At 34.5% G+C, this 17524-nt stretch overlaps 1 protein-coding gene across 2 annotated transcripts; it reads left to right on the plus strand.

The window, feature by feature from the left end:
• Positions 1 to 1753: 1753 nt before the first annotated feature.
• LOC129922950 (uncharacterized) lies at positions 1754 to 15885 on the plus strand. Of its 2 annotated transcripts, XM_056011295.1 has the most exons (7): positions 1754 to 1871; positions 4056 to 4379; positions 9412 to 9524; positions 9766 to 9982; positions 11533 to 11688; positions 14011 to 14130; positions 15251 to 15885. In XM_056011295.1, the coding sequence occupies exons 1-7, from the start codon at positions 1814 to 1816 to the stop codon at positions 15325 to 15327; spliced, it is 1065 nt and encodes a 354-aa protein (XP_055867270.1). In that variant the 5' UTR covers positions 1754 to 1813; the 3' UTR covers positions 15328 to 15885. The 2 variants fall into 2 exon arrangements, with proteins under 2 accessions (XP_055867270.1, XP_055867271.1); XM_056011296.1 differs by lacking the exon at positions 11533 to 11688.
• The last annotated feature ends 1639 nt before the right edge of the window (positions 15886 to 17524 follow it).

Here is a 17524-nt window from a genome sequence, read left to right on the forward strand (position 1 = left end):
TAAAAAACACAACAGATATATCAATAAATCAACTAGAATTAAATTGCAATTCACATTGACACATTTACAATCAACTAAGTCTTACTCACAAACTCCTAAACGATTTTGTGTATGACTTCTGCAGAGCTCTGACCAAATTAGTACTCCAATACACCAATTTAAAATATTCTATTATTAGGGGTAATATACATTTCTCGGGAAAAAAATATATGACTGAATAAAAATAGCAACCACGTCATCATGTTGCTATGCATTCAGTAAATACATATATTAACTACGGATAGATAAGGAATCAACAGATCGATTAAATTGACATAATCCAAAAAAGATATATTACCAAACAGCTACGTTATGCATAAGTTAAAATAATTTTATCAATTAAATAAAAGACATTATTGTTCTGGACTGAGTTCGTGGTTTCGCTAGCCTTTCGTTGACAGTTTCGTCAGATTGAGTTTATACAATTGAAGTCATTTCTCATTACCAACGGAAAGTGCACAGTCTCATGAATAAAACTTATTAGTAAAATACTTTTTATTTCAATTGTTCTTTTAAATAAATCATAACTCTAGAAGGTGAAGTGATGTGAGGGCGACATCCCTCTGACCATAACTTATGCCAAGGCAATCATCACATTTCCATATGATGGTCCATAGTTATCTCTGCATCTGTAGGAAGCGAAATATATTCTAGAAGAAAATCTGTTAATACAATTATCAAATTCCTTACAAAGTTACCTTTGTACTTCTGTAAAAAAAAATAATAATCATCTATCTTGTAGCAGAATGGTATTCTCCATTTCTCACATTTAGATTTGTCCCGATCATTGAGTCCTTTGTTAACAAAATCATAAGTTTAGTTTCAAAATATATATATATATATATTTAACTCATGTCTGTGAACCAAACTATGGAAAAATGTAAGCATTATTATTCGAAAAAAAAAAGAAATAATTTTGGTTTTGGGATCTTTCAGTCGTAGAACGACTATAGTTCATCTCGAACACTGTTTTATTTGCTGTGGAGACTTTTTTTTGGAGATACACTCCCGTCCACATATATTGCCGGTCAAGGTGGATTTCGCTTTGGTGGTGGAGGAGATTGCCATTTTCCGTGTGTTAAGCTTTTCTTCCAGAGCTGGGGCCCATGTTTCCTCGCTGTCAATAGCTTTCTTGGTCACCGTCTCTCTCCAACTAGTGCGGTCTAAGGCTAGGTGTTTCCTCGCTGTCCATAGCTTTCCTGGTCACCGTCTCTCTCCAACTAGTGCGGTCTAAGACTATGTGTTTCCTCGCTGTCCATAGCTTTCCTGGTCACCGTCTCTCTCCAACTAGTGCGGTCTAAGGCTATGTCTTCTACAATTGAATGAATGGACTAACGTTTTTAACACTTTAATAGCTGGCTGTGATTTAACCGATAGTAAACACAATAGTTTCTTTGTATGATGATTCAAAAACTTAATAGTAACTTGGCATAATGTGAGGCTTTCAATAGAAGCCTACGTCTTTGTTTGTATGAAAACAGGTAACTTTAACTGATAACGGTGTCAAGTAAATACTTTAGCTCTCACTAAGGAAGTGACTAGTTTAGAAAAGATAAGAACTGAATAAAATTTTTTTTCAAAGAAATGCCAAATGTATTTTTAAATCTTTGCTAATTTTTTTCTGTAAAAAATGGAAAATAAATCGTCTTGATTTGCTTATTGAAATGGTCAATCAATAATGGTATAAATACAGGTATTGGCCAAGTGTCAGTTGCACAGAATAAAACCCAGATTAAACCATGCATTGAAAAAAAAGGTTTGAAACAAGCTTAAAATGAAAGTACTGTTTCTCTGTGCATTTGCCAACTGTATGTTTCCTGTTATGACCGAAGGTTTGTAAAGCATTTAAATTAATTTCTTTTGGAAGTAATTTAGCATTTATATTATTATTTTATGGCCTCCTTCAGTCGTCAAATAATATAAATACCTTAGCTGTGATTGAGTTGATGTCATTTATACAGCCGTCTCCCACTCAACCTCTCTACGCATCAGATGTGTCCAAGGAAATTGCAAGTAACAACACCGATTGAAACTAACGGCGTCGTAGATCGCAAACTGCCTGATTATCGCTAGCTCCAACTTTTTTATCCTCTCAGGGTTTTTTTTTTCTTAAGATTGCATAGTAATAAATTCAGAGTTTTTCCTTCCTCTAGCTGGTTAGTCAGCCGGGGCTGATGAGCCCCTCTTCCCTGAAGCTTACTGGTTTGGGCTCCAGTTTCCCTCCATCGACTTTCTTTCAATGATAACAGTCCCGCTAGAGCCAATATTTGAGCCGCACGTGAGAGCCAGTAGATGGACTGGTTGTCAGATGTCAGATATATGTCATTAAAACTAGTTAAGCTTATTATTTTACATTGTTAGAAAGTCTACAATATTAAGCGTTGGCTTTTTTATATTTATAGTATATGCTTTTTTTAATTACCAGAAATTGTGTCCAAAAATATCTAAGCTTATTAATTTAAAAAATACTTTTTGTTTGTCTTTCAAAAGTTTTAAACAGTTAATTACAAGTAAAAGTAAAATGTATTCCCAGTTTAGATTCATTTGCGATTTGAGTTAGACTACATTTACTTTAATTTGTTTTAATTATAGATTTGTTTTAATTATAGATAAACGAAGTATATATGATAAGATAATAACTGAAATTCGATATATTACAGATTTATTAAAGTCACATGTCAATGACGCTTCTTTCATTAACGAATTAAATTTTAGTTCAAAACATTTTAATATCTCATAATCAAATGAGACAAAATGTTTATCTTCAATGCACAGATAGTAAGTAAATGTGCTTTTATGAGTTGTTTAAGCTAGATCACAATAACAAGGTTACAAAGACAAATTGTGTGAAAACGCAAACTATAAATCAGTCCTCGAAGTGGTCCACTCAAGCAGTTAAAAAGGTTTCAATAGTTTCAGAAAGAATTTCCGTGGAGACAAGAAAAAAACTGTCAATTAATGTAGACTTAAACTCAGTGGCCACTTCACAAGGTCCTCAGGGCTTGCAAAAACCTTTCAGGAAGCAGTATCCGGAAGAAGATAAAGAGAAAGTCAGAGATGGAGTTTGGGAGAAGACAGCGTTAAAGAATTGACAAGCCAATCACTGAATGAAATTCTATCAAAGGCAAGAGACTAAGAGTAACGGTTGACAGATCATGCGTGGTAACACAATGGGCCAACAGTCTAAGGAATAGGTGAAGATAAAGTTTAATGTAAACGTGGCCTGATGTTATTGAATGATTTTCTAATTCATCTAGATCTAATTGCTTTGTAAAAGGAGCATATTCAGTACCACAAAACACAACGAAAAAAAAAATCCCTTTAGTTGATTGATTTATGTAGTGGGTGAACCGCAGTGCGCATGTGTGTAATGTAAAACGCTACTACCACTAGTTAATAATTGTTGTTATTCCATTTAACATATATACATAATAAATAGGCATTTTCTCTTTAAAAATGACACATTTTTTGGTTTGTAAATGTAGATAAATAGTATGACAGAAATTACTTGATTTAGTAATATAATAAAAAAAAAAAACTGACAAAAGTATAAGACTGATTGCATAAATGTCTTCCGTGTTTTTTTAATATTAATATTGAAAAGTTGTCAAAATGGTGTATTTTTATGAAAAAAAATCTAATTGCATAGTTGATTTAAAAAAAAAAATTCGCTTTCTGATAAGAAAGAAAGCAGCCGTTGCATCAGAATTTTGAAAGGTCTTAAACATCATAGTGTCGAATTTTTAATATCTGTTCTAGTTTACGAAATCTAAACGGGACGGACGGACAGACAGACGGACAACACAAAATTAACAAGTCACGAATTTTGATCATTGTAATTTCCCCCTCTTTCAGCTCTAAAACTGTTTTAGTAAACTTAAAATAAATATAATCGTTCCAAACTAAAACGGGTTAATTATTGAAAGTCATAAAACATTTAAAATGCCCCTTTCAGTCTTTAAATCATTTTTGCATCTCCTAAAGTGGATTTCTCAAGGTTTGCAATCCGATTTCAGCTATGGAAATATGCAGGCCTGCTGAAGAAACTAAAGTCTACAGTTTTGGTTTTGTAATGTTTCCAAGCATGTTTGGCCTGTCTGAATTTCAAATAATGAAAAATAAACTGGTGATGTCCATTGGCGATGAGGACTTACAGTTCATAGACTACTTCAAGACCTCTGCGAAAACAGATGTGTTCAGAGAAAGTGACGGAAACGTGTCTGTCAAACTCACAATTAAGAGTGTCACGCGGCGCGATCAAGGAATGTGGAGCACCAGATATTTGCATAATGGTAGATCACTCTATTCTCCCGAGCTCAGTTGTTACCTGAAAACATTTGGTAAGATAATTGGGTAAGATACATTTTTTTGTTATTTTAACTAGTTTTTATATCGTAAAACATTTTAAAACATATTAAAAATAAAAAAATGGACACCTTGATAAATTTATTTTATGTATCACTTTGAACAGATGTTGATTTCGACGCCAATAACAAACTACTTGTAATCTTAAAAGAATATTTACCTTGGCATTTGGCATTAGCTTATTACTGTCATCACAATAATATGGAGTTTAAACTTTATTCGCGTGATTAAAGAACAAACTGTCATTCCTTCTAGCAGAATTAATTTCTCGAACTTGTTCAGTTCTTGTATAATCTTGTAATAAATTCCATGTGTTAGGCACTTACGCAGTGTCTAACGCACATAAACCAAATGGAGGTAACCGTGATTAAACACTCAACGTAATACGTAATCCAATAAAACCGGCGAAAGGCCGAATAATCAATAAAAGTTAGTCGACGCTGATACTGAATGTCGAACAAGTTTAATAGCATTGAAGGGAACAGTCGAATGTCAGATAATTCTCTACGTTCATAAAAGGCTTCTTATCTCTAAGGCGTCCTGAAAGTAGTCTGTTTACATCGGCTGATATACGTTCTACCTAAAAACCTATCCTTATTATTACTAGTCACGTTAAAACTTCCCCCTATTTCCGAAACAAATAAATAATTCGTAATCGTGCCATAACACATGACGAAGATCTCAATTATTTTTTTTCTTCTAATCACGACAATGAAAGGACACAATTCTACATGTTGATATATCCTAAAATTCATTCCTTTTAATTATTTTATGCTTAAATATTTGAAGGGCTATAAAAATGGTATTAAAACAGGGGTGGGCAAATTACGTACCGCGCACCGTATTCGGCCTTTGTTATATTTTTTCAGCTCACAGAAAATACATATTAATACATATTAAAAAAAAAAAGTAGGCTTACTAAAATTAAATATTTTAAATATCCAAATAAATGATTAAATTTCTGATTCGTATCACTTCTGATGAAGAAACTAAAGAGACATAGGCTCTTCATGTCATCCAATACAGTTTAAAGTAAACGAAGATTAGTTCGAAATATTCAGTTCAAGACACAAACTCAGGCCAGAATTTATTCAATGCTATGAAGAACTGTGTTGAGAATGTTGAGTTGGCTTGTTAGTAAGTGTAACAACTGAAAGAGCTCGTGCTCTGGCTAATAAAAACAGTTTCTTTTTTTTAAATAAAACAATACCTAAACCATACGCTCAGCCAAGTTATTGTTATTATTTTCTATTTTGTCGTACCAGTGTATTTTTAGGATATTTCTCAGGCATCTGTTGATGAAGGTCTGTACTTTTATTTTGTTGTGGCTTCAGTTGTTCTCCATGTTTCAAAACCATAAAATAGGACCGCCTTGACATTAGAGTTAAAGATTCTTAGTTTAGTCTTGTTTGAGATGTGGGGAGATTTCCAGGTTGGTTTTAGCTGTGTAAATGTCTGACGCACTAGATTTATACTAAGTACAATGTCTTCATCTGTCCACCTGATACACTGACTATGTATAAAAAGTTATTTACTTGTTCTATGGTCTAAGAATCCAGTTCTATGTCTCCAATTTGTTTGTTGTTTACTTTAAGTACTTTTTTTGTGGTTTATTTTGAGGCCTAGTCTTTTTCCTACTTCACTTAAAGCTGTGACCTTTTCTTGCCTATCCTGTAGTCTGTGTGATAATAGAACTATGTCATTAGCAAACTCCAGATCTTCCAGCTTTTGTGTGAGTCCATTGGATTCATTTCCCTGAATTAGAGTAGGCTTCTTTTGTGACCCAATCTAATGCTAGAAGGAACATGAGTGTTGAAAAAAGATATTCCTGTTTGACTCCTGTTGTGACTGGAAACAAAATTTAATAAAATACTCAGAAAGACACAAAGATAAAGGCACATTCCTAATCCCATATGCTAGGACAAATTTGTACAAATACTCCATTTTCCCTAGTGCTATTAGAGCATGGAATGGGTTGCCTGAACTAGCCAGGAAAACCAGTGACTTGGCATGCATGAAGCGTAGGACGTAATCATCTTCTTTTTTGAAGTAACGTCTGTATAATATAAGATAAAAATTCATCTGACAGCTTGCCACAGTGGGCTACTTGGCCGGTGAAACCATCATAAAGGTTTTTATTAGTAATGCCCAGTAATGTCTTATTACTGTCCAGATGGATTATCTGTCGACACTATCAAAAGCCTTTTCAAAGTCGACAAATGTGGCATAAAGAGGAGATTGCCATTTTGCACATTGTTCTACAATTATTCTGAATGCTGCTGTTTCGCCAGCACAAAATCTTCCTTTTCTGTATCCGGCCTGTTCTTCCCATAGGCGTTCATCACATGCTCCCTTTATTCTGTTCAGCAGGATTTTGATGAAAATCTTGCTTGGTACTGATGCCTCGCCATTTCTCACACTGTGATAGATCTCCACTAATCAGTGGTTTTATTAGCAAGCCCTTTTTTCACTCACCGGGTATGTTGTCAATTTAAGCTGCTTTATCTGTCTTTATTTGTTTGAGTGCATTCCTTATTTATTCTTTTGTTACTTCTTCCATGTTTATGTCTAGTGTTGGTCCTACATTTGGATCTGGTGGATTTAGTGGTTTGGGTCTATTGAGCACTTGTTGAAAATATTCTTTCCATTTTTCAAGCTGTTCATTTATTAAAGAAAGTTTTCCATATTTGTCTCGGACTGGAACATTCCAATTAGCCTTTTGGTACTAAGAAATTTGGTGATTTTGTACAGTTGTTTTCATATCTCCATTACCTTCTGCTTCTTCTGCTTGTTTGTTTAGTTAGACACGCAATGCTCGTTATTCCCGTCTAAGCTTTAAGTGACTTTTTGTGAAACTGATTGTAAGTTTCTGGATTTTTGCTTGTAGTTTCTTGTTTTTGCTTGGTTAACTGCCTGTTTAGTGTATTTCCTCTCTTCGTTAAATTTCCATGCCTCATCACTAATCTTGTTTTTTCTTCTTAGGGTTAAGGTTTAGTACTTCAGTAATTATTTCTTTGAACTTTTAATTTTGCCAAGATTTATCAACGCTTTGTTCGGCCTCATCTAGTAGCACAGCAAATCTATTTTAAAGGGGTGGTTGGTAGTCCTTTTAAATCTGGATGTTGTGGAGCTTGTCTAGGTCAAATCTTTTGTTTTGTTTATTTATGTTTTTTTGCTGGCCAGCTTCATTTTTAGTTTGGCAACAACTAGGTGGTGGTCTGAGCCAATATCTGCTCCTCTTCTGTTTCGTACATCTAGTAATGTGTTTCTCCAGTTGCGACGTATGATAATGTGGTCGATTTGATCTCTGTCTTATTGTCTGGTAAGACACATGTCACTTAGTGGCATTTTTTAGGGGGGGGGGGTGCTGCCTCCTATCACCTTCATTAAATGTGCAGAAGTCTGCAAAAATGTCTCCATTTTCATTTATGGTGCCAAGTCCATGAATGCCCATACTTTTCTCTCTCTCTCAGTTGTCACTTCCCACTTTGGCATTCAAGTCTCCCATGACGATCAAAACATCTCTTATAGGTATTTTGTCAACTATACTTTGCAAATGGTCATAAAATGTTATTTTGTCAGTATCCTTTGCAAGTTTGGTGGGAGCATAGCACATAATTATGTGAACTTTTTTAAACTTACAAACAATTTGGCTCTAATTATTCGTTCTGAAACTAGTTCCCATTCTAAAAGACTTTGAAAGCCTCCTTGTTTAGTAATATTTCTACACAATGTTCATGGACATCGTCCTCATTTTCCTTTCCAGAGAAGAGAAAGGTTTCTCCTGATTGCAGTCTTGTTTCACGCAATGTGTTCCATCGAACTTCACTCATTCCCAGGATCTGTTGTTTGTAGTTGGCCATTTCCTTGGCAACTTTTGCACATCTACCTGGTTCTAGTAAAGTGCGGACGTTCCATGTTCCCAAGTTAAATGCTGCCTTTTGAATAAGGAAGTGTTTCTTTTTCATTTAAGTAGAGTGGTCGGCCTCAAAGGACTCGTTCGACTTTCCCCTCACAGCTTCATATATATATTGGCGCCCCCCCCCTTCCTTCAATTTTTTAAAAATTCAGCCCTTGATAGAAAAAGGTTGCCCACCTGTGTATTTAAATATTACTGAAAACTAATTTTTATAAAAAGGACAGTACAGCCTTTAGCCTGAGTTAGAATGTAGACACAAGAAGACGCTGGTTGGGAATGGAAATTCTATCCAAGTCACTGCTTGATATTTTCATTTTTCTGCCTGGTAGAAATTTTGTACATTATTTCTCCCACTTTTCTTTTAAAGATCAAGTTGAAATTTTGCAAAATATTATTGTCACTGACAATACATGAATCAATCGAAAAATGAACTAATTATTTTATCAATTAGTCGTAATTAATAAATTTAGTTGTATACAGAGACAGTTTTTAGCTAGTGGGAGATAAGATTTGCGTAGAAAATTAGATCGCCGGATACAAAACTGAAACTAAAATTAACACCTAATACTTTAATAAGTAGTAGTATAGCTCAGCGGCGAATGCATCGGCTTTCTATCATAGAGGCTCGAGACCTCAAGTTTGAATACAGACTGAGCAACGTTTCTCTATGTTGCCTCTGAAAATGCAGCATGGTAATCTTCTCCCTTTCCCACCCCTCTCAGAAAAAAAACAACTTGCCTACTTGAACATACTAAAGGCATAAAATTTCGCAAAAGTATTCCGTATTTCAAATCATTATATCATTGCTAGTGTATACCTATTAAAAGTAAAAACATTATTGGTTTAGTATTTAATTATTATTAATAGTAGTAGTAGTACTAGTATTATTTTTATAATTATTGAAAGAAAATGATACAATATAAGGGCTTTTGTTTTTTGAAAGCATAATTGTATTTTAATGAGTTAAATATCGTTTACCAGGGTCTACCAATCCACTGAGTAAAGATCTTTTTCACATTTTGGTCATGGGGTATTAAGCTCAAAAAGGCTTTTAACTATTTTTAAAAATATGATTTATTTAACTATAGTAAAACCACAAGACATCTTGTGTCATAGTAAAGTCAATGGTGGAAGATTTGACATTAATTGCAGCACCAACAAAGTATTCCCAGAAGCTGCATGTGTAGCTCAGTTTTCAAAGGTATATAATATATATGTTAATATATAAATATTTATATATAAAGAGTGAGAGAGAGAAAGAGAGAGAGCAAGGGAGAGGGAGAGAGAGCAAGAGAGAGGGAGAGAGTGAAAGAAAGAGAGAGAGATTAGCAGCTTTATCATATGTAGAATGTATATATTAAAAAAAAATTATCCTCTCTGAATATAGTTATCTTGTTTTTCACAGTTTACTCATTTAAATGATGTTTATTCATTTTCATAAGGATATAGGCAATCGTCTAGCAAGCATAGACCACACACACGAAATCTTTGTGGAAGGTACAAGCTCATATTTTCGGACAGCTTGTCATGTATCTATTGACATTTCGAATACATCTCTAAACGACGTGCATGTTAACATCACAATGTACCCTAACGTCACTAATACTTTGCAGGACTTGAACTTTGGAGAGGTGAAATCAATGTTCTACAAACTGATAAGTAAATAATTTCACTTATTGCAATTCCAGCATTACAATCACTAATAATAAAATTAGGTTAAGACATTTTTTGTTTGTAAAAGAATAAATTTACAAAAAAACAACAACACCAAATGCTTTGCAATATGTGCATTAGCTACATCAAAAGAATAAAAGTTACAAACATTATGTCTCGTTGACCTCATACCATCTTCTAGCTTTTCATTACATCCCAAGCATAGTTAATACATTTTCGTAAACTTATCAAACCTATGTGTTTTGTGTTCTTACCTTTTTTTCTAACTGTAGGGATTTGAACACTGAATAATAAATGCTTAACTTTTGATATATATATTACAAAGCTAATATCAACTATGTCTGTCTGTCTATATGGTTAAATGTTTGTACACGTTATTTCTTCCACACACAATATCGGATTAAGTTGAATTTTTTAAATACTTTGTTTTCTGTTATCAAACAACACAAAATCAATTTTAAAAATTAACTATTGGTAATAAAATATTTGTTCGAAAATAAGGGAAATAATTATTACTTGATTGAAGTGTTGGTATAAGCTGAATTGGTCAACTTTAGAGATTGTCGTCTGTGACTTAGTGAACACAAACATGAAATACAAACAATAGATAACTCTACAATCTTCCACGTTCATAGACTCTTCGCTATCAGATTGGGGACCGCGTTGGTTTCAGAAGCATGAGATATTAGCTTACAAGTTCGAATTCAAGTCTTTCCGTTTTTTAATACATTTTAAAAGCGATCACCCAGATGCCCCGTTCTTTCTACCCCTATCCCTTTCCAACTGGCAATACATGTATCAAAGCGTATTTAGAAAGCTAAAGTCATGTATTTGTCCCAATCAAAAACAATTGGTAAAAAATATTTCCATCATACAGATTTATTATTGTTAATCTAGATTTATTACAAATGTAATTTCATAACTGATGTAAAATGTTTGTAAAATGTTTTACATGTTTCGGATGTTCCTTCAGAGTTGAAGATAGTTTACTTCCTAGTCCAAACCTCCCGAAGGACGACGGGGGATGGCAGCGGGCAGGGTTTGAACCCTCGACCGTCGATAAATCCGAACGACAGTCCAGCGCGCTAACCGCACGACCAGGCAGCCATCCAAACTATATGATACATTTAGTATAAGCTTTATTTTTCTAAAGTATTTTTTTTATTTTGCTTGTTTGTGTAATAGAAATTACAAGGGTCTCATGAGTCTTTGACGTAACTCTTTCGGTACATTTTAGTTTTCTCTCATCTTAGTGAAATTAAGCAAAGTTTAACGGCTAAGGTTTCACATGCGAAAACCACAATGATTACTAATTGTATTTACAAAAATCTAGTTATTCAAAAGCATCTATACCATATTTAAAATGTTTCCTAACTAAAAATTAATAGCACGTAAAAAAAATATGCACGCATTCCACTCCCGTATAAATAACAAGGAAGGGTTTGTCAGGTGTTGGTAGCTACAGATCTGCCAGTGATTTAAAACAACATCGATTTATTAATTTACTCTATGTGACTTGTTTGTATACATTTTAGGTGCAGACTATCATCTTATAAATGACTATATAGAGCTGAAAAAAAAATCGACGTATATGACTAATGTCTCTTCTGTAAACGAGGCGGAACACATGAAGGTGAACAGGGGCCCTTTAGAGAGCTCTAAGACGTACAATATATATTACTTAATAACAGGTTGGTAGTAAGCATCTACGCGATTCATATAGATAAGCTCTGTCTTCTGCTACGAAACAAGAAAAACATTTTAAATTGACTTTTTTAAGGAAAGAAGCTTATATTGAGCGTACGTGTATCAATTAGTTTTGAACAATAAACAAGTAACTTATATTACTTGTATATATTATTTCGGATTAGTCAATTAATTACAACTCATATAGATTTATACTAATAAAAAAGCATTTATATATATATATATATATATATATATATATATAAGGGAACTACCTGAATTCGAACTCTTGGGCTAAAGCCTTCTCAGACCAACGCGGTAACCACTCTGCTAGCGAAAAGTATATGAGCAAGGAAGATTGCATAGTTTTCTATTGTTTCTATTCCATGTTTTTATTTATTAATCTCGAGACGGCAGCCTAATATAAAGGGAGGTAATTCAGCTTATACCATCTCTTCAGTCAATAGCTTTTTTTCCCTTCTTTGACATACCAAACAATATAATTAATTACAAATTGCTATTTAACTAATTGGGTTTTTTTAAATTGATTTTTGTGTTGTGAGGTAAATGAAAAAAATTGCGAAATTACAAATATTAGTAATTGTCCTGTGCACGTCAGATGGTCAACCTGTTAAGGCTAGCCACCCAAAACCGTTCCTGGAACATGATCGCTGTGTTTATAGCTACCCGGCATTAGTGTGGGAGGGTGTGCGGGGCATATAGTTGTATACGAGTAACCAAATCTGATATCATATAATTGTTTAATCACGATCAACCTCATTTTACCTCATCTCTAATATAAATACCAGCATTATTACATTGGCTCTATTCGTCTAGTGATGACTCTCACTCTTGGTGCGTGCAATTACTTTCTCTGCATGATTATTAGAGTACTTGGAATGTGTTTTAAATTAACTAATAACAACAATGTCACAACATCAATGACCACATAATGAAATACTCATAAACTCAAACTCTCTAATTAAAACTAATATTTAATATTCTAAATAGGGCATCGATGGACCTAATAAATAATGTAATAATTGTAATGATTGATTTATGAAATGAATTGATAACTACAAACATATATTATGAATAACATAAAATAATAACATAAGACAAGTGGCTTCAATACTATATACTAATAGAACTATTGTATCTGTTAATATATTAAACAATAAAGACATAATCAACAATACATCAATTTATCACCCATGCCAATCAGACCATCACGGCAACTTTATCCTCCATTCACTGGATCCAGCGCTGCAGACTGCATTAGAGTTCAGTACCGCTGTCCATGTCATCTGATGCCAATCACTGCATGTTGTTCATTGTCTTGCTGACCGGTCTTCACCACTGTCACTAACATCTATTCTGTGTCTCTACGCCTAGACTGTCACATGCTTAAGACTGCTACCCAGACTGCCGTCTACCCCTCGGACTCTGACTGACTCTGACTATGAATGCGACTCATGGCTGCCACTCAGACTGTCACTACGACTGTCACTCTAAATAGACAAATAATCAAAATATCGCTAACAACTCGCTAAAGCGCCATTCTTTATATTCATAATCAACTGACATCTAATGCTATGACTAATAAAAACATTTGTTCTTACCCTGGTCCCTTAGAAATAATTCCTACATGTTGTCTCTGGCAAACAACTCACACCTCTTGGGGCCAAGATCGCGAGCCAGCCTCGGCGACTTGCTCCCAATGTCTGTATGTGTCGTTCACCAGAAAGCGCCTAGCACACGACACACGCCCCTGCTAACACTACATGGCGCTGTGTCCCGACTGACCTAAACACTCTCTCTATATAGGGGAGACCCTAACCCACTCCTAAACTAACGCTACTAAATCATCCATGTCTGTCCCGAACTACGGGTATCGAGTCGCCCTACAAGCTATACATCTAAGTGTCACACTATTCCTACTCTTTGTCTGTACACTGTCAAGTCTGTTGGTGAGCCGTTAAAACAACTAATAAAATAATTAACTTTGCTCACACACACACATATATGTGACAAGATAGATTGATAGATAGATAGATAGATAGATAGATAGATAGATATATAGATAGATAGATAGATAGATAGATAGATAGATAGATAGATAGATGATAGATAGATAGATAGATAGATAGATAGATAGATAGATAGATAGATAGATAGATAGATAGATAGATAGATAGATGATAGATAGATAGATAGATAGATAGATGATAGATAGATAGATAGATAGATAGATAGATAGATAGATAGATAATTTTTTTTATTATATAACAGTTAAATAAAACTAATTGCTTTGTCTTTTTTGTCAGATACCCCACCTGATCAAACACCATCTGAATCATTAGCTTTAGTAAAGGAGAATACAGTCATTGTGATCGCCTTTATTTGCCTTATAGTTGTTTTATTAGGTTTCATTGTGCATAAACTTGGTAGGTTAAATAAACTATATCTTTATATCTTTTTATATTTTAAACTTTTAGTTGGAGAGCTTACCTTTATATTAGCTTTATTTTTACTAGCCATATATTACCAACGGGCCGCGGGTCTTAATTCGCGTGTCACTGATATAGTCACTGATTTTGTGTATTAAAAAACAAGGTTACAAAGACAGTTTGTGTGGAAACACAAACTCAAAATCGGCCCCCGAAGTGGTCCGCCCAGGCAAGTAAAAAGGCATGTTACAATAATTTCAGAAAGAACATCATAATGAAATTCTATCAAAGAAGAATGACAGTGAATAATGTAGAAAGAAGGTTGACAGATCTTGTGTGGTGCCCCACAGTCGAGCAGACCAAAGGATAGGTGAAAGTGAATGTGAAGTTAGATGTGACCCTGGCCTAACTAATGTCTTATAAAGAATATCTTATTGATCTAATTGTTTTGTAAAGGGTCAATCTGTTATTCAAATCCTCGAGAAAAACATATTTACGTCGAAAAAAAAAAAAATTGCTTTTAGTTAAGTGTTCTACGACTTATGGCTACAATATATAAAAACCTAATTATTAATTGTTGTTTTCAATTATGTCCAACTTATATGCATACTAAATAGATTTTTCTCTTTAAAAAAAAATTGTGTAAATGTAGTAGTTAGTATGACTGAACTTATTTAACTTAGAAAAACAATTTTTTTGACAAAAAATATATAACCATTTACATAAATGTGTTAAAAATTCGGCCAATAGTTATCTCCCCTACTAAAAAAAACTCCAACGTTTGTTACTATAAATAGTGAATATTTGTAAAAGTGTTGTATAGATCTATCGTCTTAAAATTAGTTCTAATTCTAGATCTAGCCTACGAGAGATTTTCATTCGGACACACATACATAGATAAGAACATGCATACATACATACATACATACATGCGTAAGCCTACATACATAAGATTTACTTTCTGGTTTATATTATAGATTTATTAGCTTTTAATTATATATATATATATAAATGTAAGGAAAATGTGTTATGCTAAAAAAATGTCGACACAAAATTCGCAATGTAGGATTTGTCACATTTGAACTTTTGAGCAATAAGCTTTTCCTTTGTTTTTCAGTTATCTGTAAAAAATTAAGGAAACACCAGAATGACAAAGAAAACCACTTCTACGAAGTAATCGACAGCATACAATGAGACAACTTGATATAAATTATATAATATATAGGCTAGCATAGTGTTAACTTAAAAATATTTCTTTTCTCTGATCATGTATATTTTTATAATTGCTTAGACGTCGATGTATGTCTTTCCATGCCTTTTTGCGAAATTATTTTTCCTTTTCTTGATTTTATATCTTTGTTTTAGTTTGTATTACTAGGGACGACAATTCTCATTTGAATCAATCATATCATTATCAAGTGTATAATTATTTTTTTACACTGAACATAACGTAACGTTTTCATCTTCTTTTTCCATGTGTTTAAATCTAGATTATTTCTAAATAATTTTTCGGGATGCAATCATCTTGAAATATCTAATCAATTAACAATATATAATATTTTAAAAATTCCTAAGTTGTAATGACATGGCTTTTGTTAGAATTTTTTTTTAATACATCAAGGAACTTCACTAATCTGCAATAGTAATAATTAATAATGACACCACCTTCATAATCATCATGTCTGAGAACCTTAACATTTTCTTCGTTTGTATTGCTTGTTTTTGGTTATGAAATTTCTATGTAAAAACCGACTACCTATATCTTTTTCTTTCTTTAAGTAAAAAATTCCATTTTTTAAATTGTATTTATTATGGTAACTTTATTGTCGGGTGGGTTTGCCGTGTACTTAGCTAGGGGTGGATATACTTGCATTGAGTTCCCGTGTCCCCCACCCCCCTGAACAGTGAAAACCAGAACAAAAATACCAGCATATGAAACTGTGACTTGCTAAACATCGAATAAATGTCATTCAACTGAACAGTTAGTGAATAACAACAATTGTTCAACACGAATAGTAGCGATAAGTTAACTTACATTAATTAACGCACGACATTTACATGTAGTATTTACATGTAGGAGACTATCATCATTAGATATGAGAACCAAGTGGTCTGAGTGTCATTAGGCTGGTTGCTTAACTTTAGGTCCGGTGCTGCACTGGTGAGACTGGTGTGGCTGGTACTGATGCTGTCTGCTGGTGGGCTGGCGTAGTGGATCCAGGCTCCGTGTGCAGTCCAACTTGTATGGTTGCAGAGCTAAGCTGCGTCTACCATTCAGTTAAGCCAGTGACGAGTCTATGGCTAGCGTTGTTACTTGGACTGACTCTTGAAGGATGAATAGGGCTGATGTCTACAGATCTGGTGCCAGCAAATCTGTTATCAGCTTTAAGTTGCTAAGATTTCAGGCGGATGTTGCCTATAAATAAAAGCTGCAACGATATGATTTATACGTCGGTTTAGCCATAATGATAACACTGGGAGGTAGATGCCTTTCCGTGAAGGACATCTTCAGACTGATGTAGAGAAACTATAAGCTAGTTTCATAATTGTCAAAAGGAACTAACAAATGAATATAGTGTCCCATCAAGGGATAAAATACTGGGGACTCCCATAAAGGGAGATAACAAACGGTAATAATTGATATATGATAAGTGATGTTCACCAGTCACGGTCAATAGCAAGTACATACATCGCTTAGATAAATGAGAAGGGGAGATCAACGTCTGATACTCGCCCAAGTATATGAAGGGGAGATAATCAGAGCTCGGCCAGATCAAGGGAGATTATACCTTGATGATAGCTAGCGCTAGACGATCGGTGAGACATCGCCGCCCGAAGTGTAGAATAGGGCTCTTTGAAGTGACCGAGTCAGAAACCCCATTGACAACGAAAAACATGCTGAGAATTACTCCCTTAGAGCACGTGAGAGGAAGCGAGCAGTGAGTCTTAAGGTTGCCTTGTCCCCGTACAAGGACAGCCTCTGTGTCGTACATGAACCAGTATTCTCTCTATCTATACCTTGTCCCAATCGTCCTTCGTGCAGAACTCTGCATTCATAAAGAATGTGGTCTATTGTTTCATCGTCCTCCATGCAATGGCGACACCGTGTGTCGTAATTCTCCTTCCACCGTCCGAGGTAATCACCAATTGGACAGTGTCCGACCCGGAACTGGGCTAGGACCGCCTGTTCCGCACGATTCAATTGCCACCATGCATCCCTTTTGTCTGGTCTACTCATTGCCCTGTGAAGCTCACGTCCCTTGTCCGAAGAATCCCAGCCGTCGTGCCAAAGTGTCAACATGCGCTGGTTGACTAGGGATCGTACACTTTCATACATGCACGGTTCATTATGTTCGAGCGCCGTTGCGACCGCGGTTTTTGCGAACTGGTC

Source organism: Biomphalaria glabrata, chromosome 14, assembly GCF_947242115.1.
Source record: "Biomphalaria glabrata chromosome 14, xgBioGlab47.1, whole genome shotgun sequence".
Lineage (NCBI taxonomy): Eukaryota > Metazoa > Mollusca > Gastropoda > Planorbidae > Biomphalaria > Biomphalaria glabrata.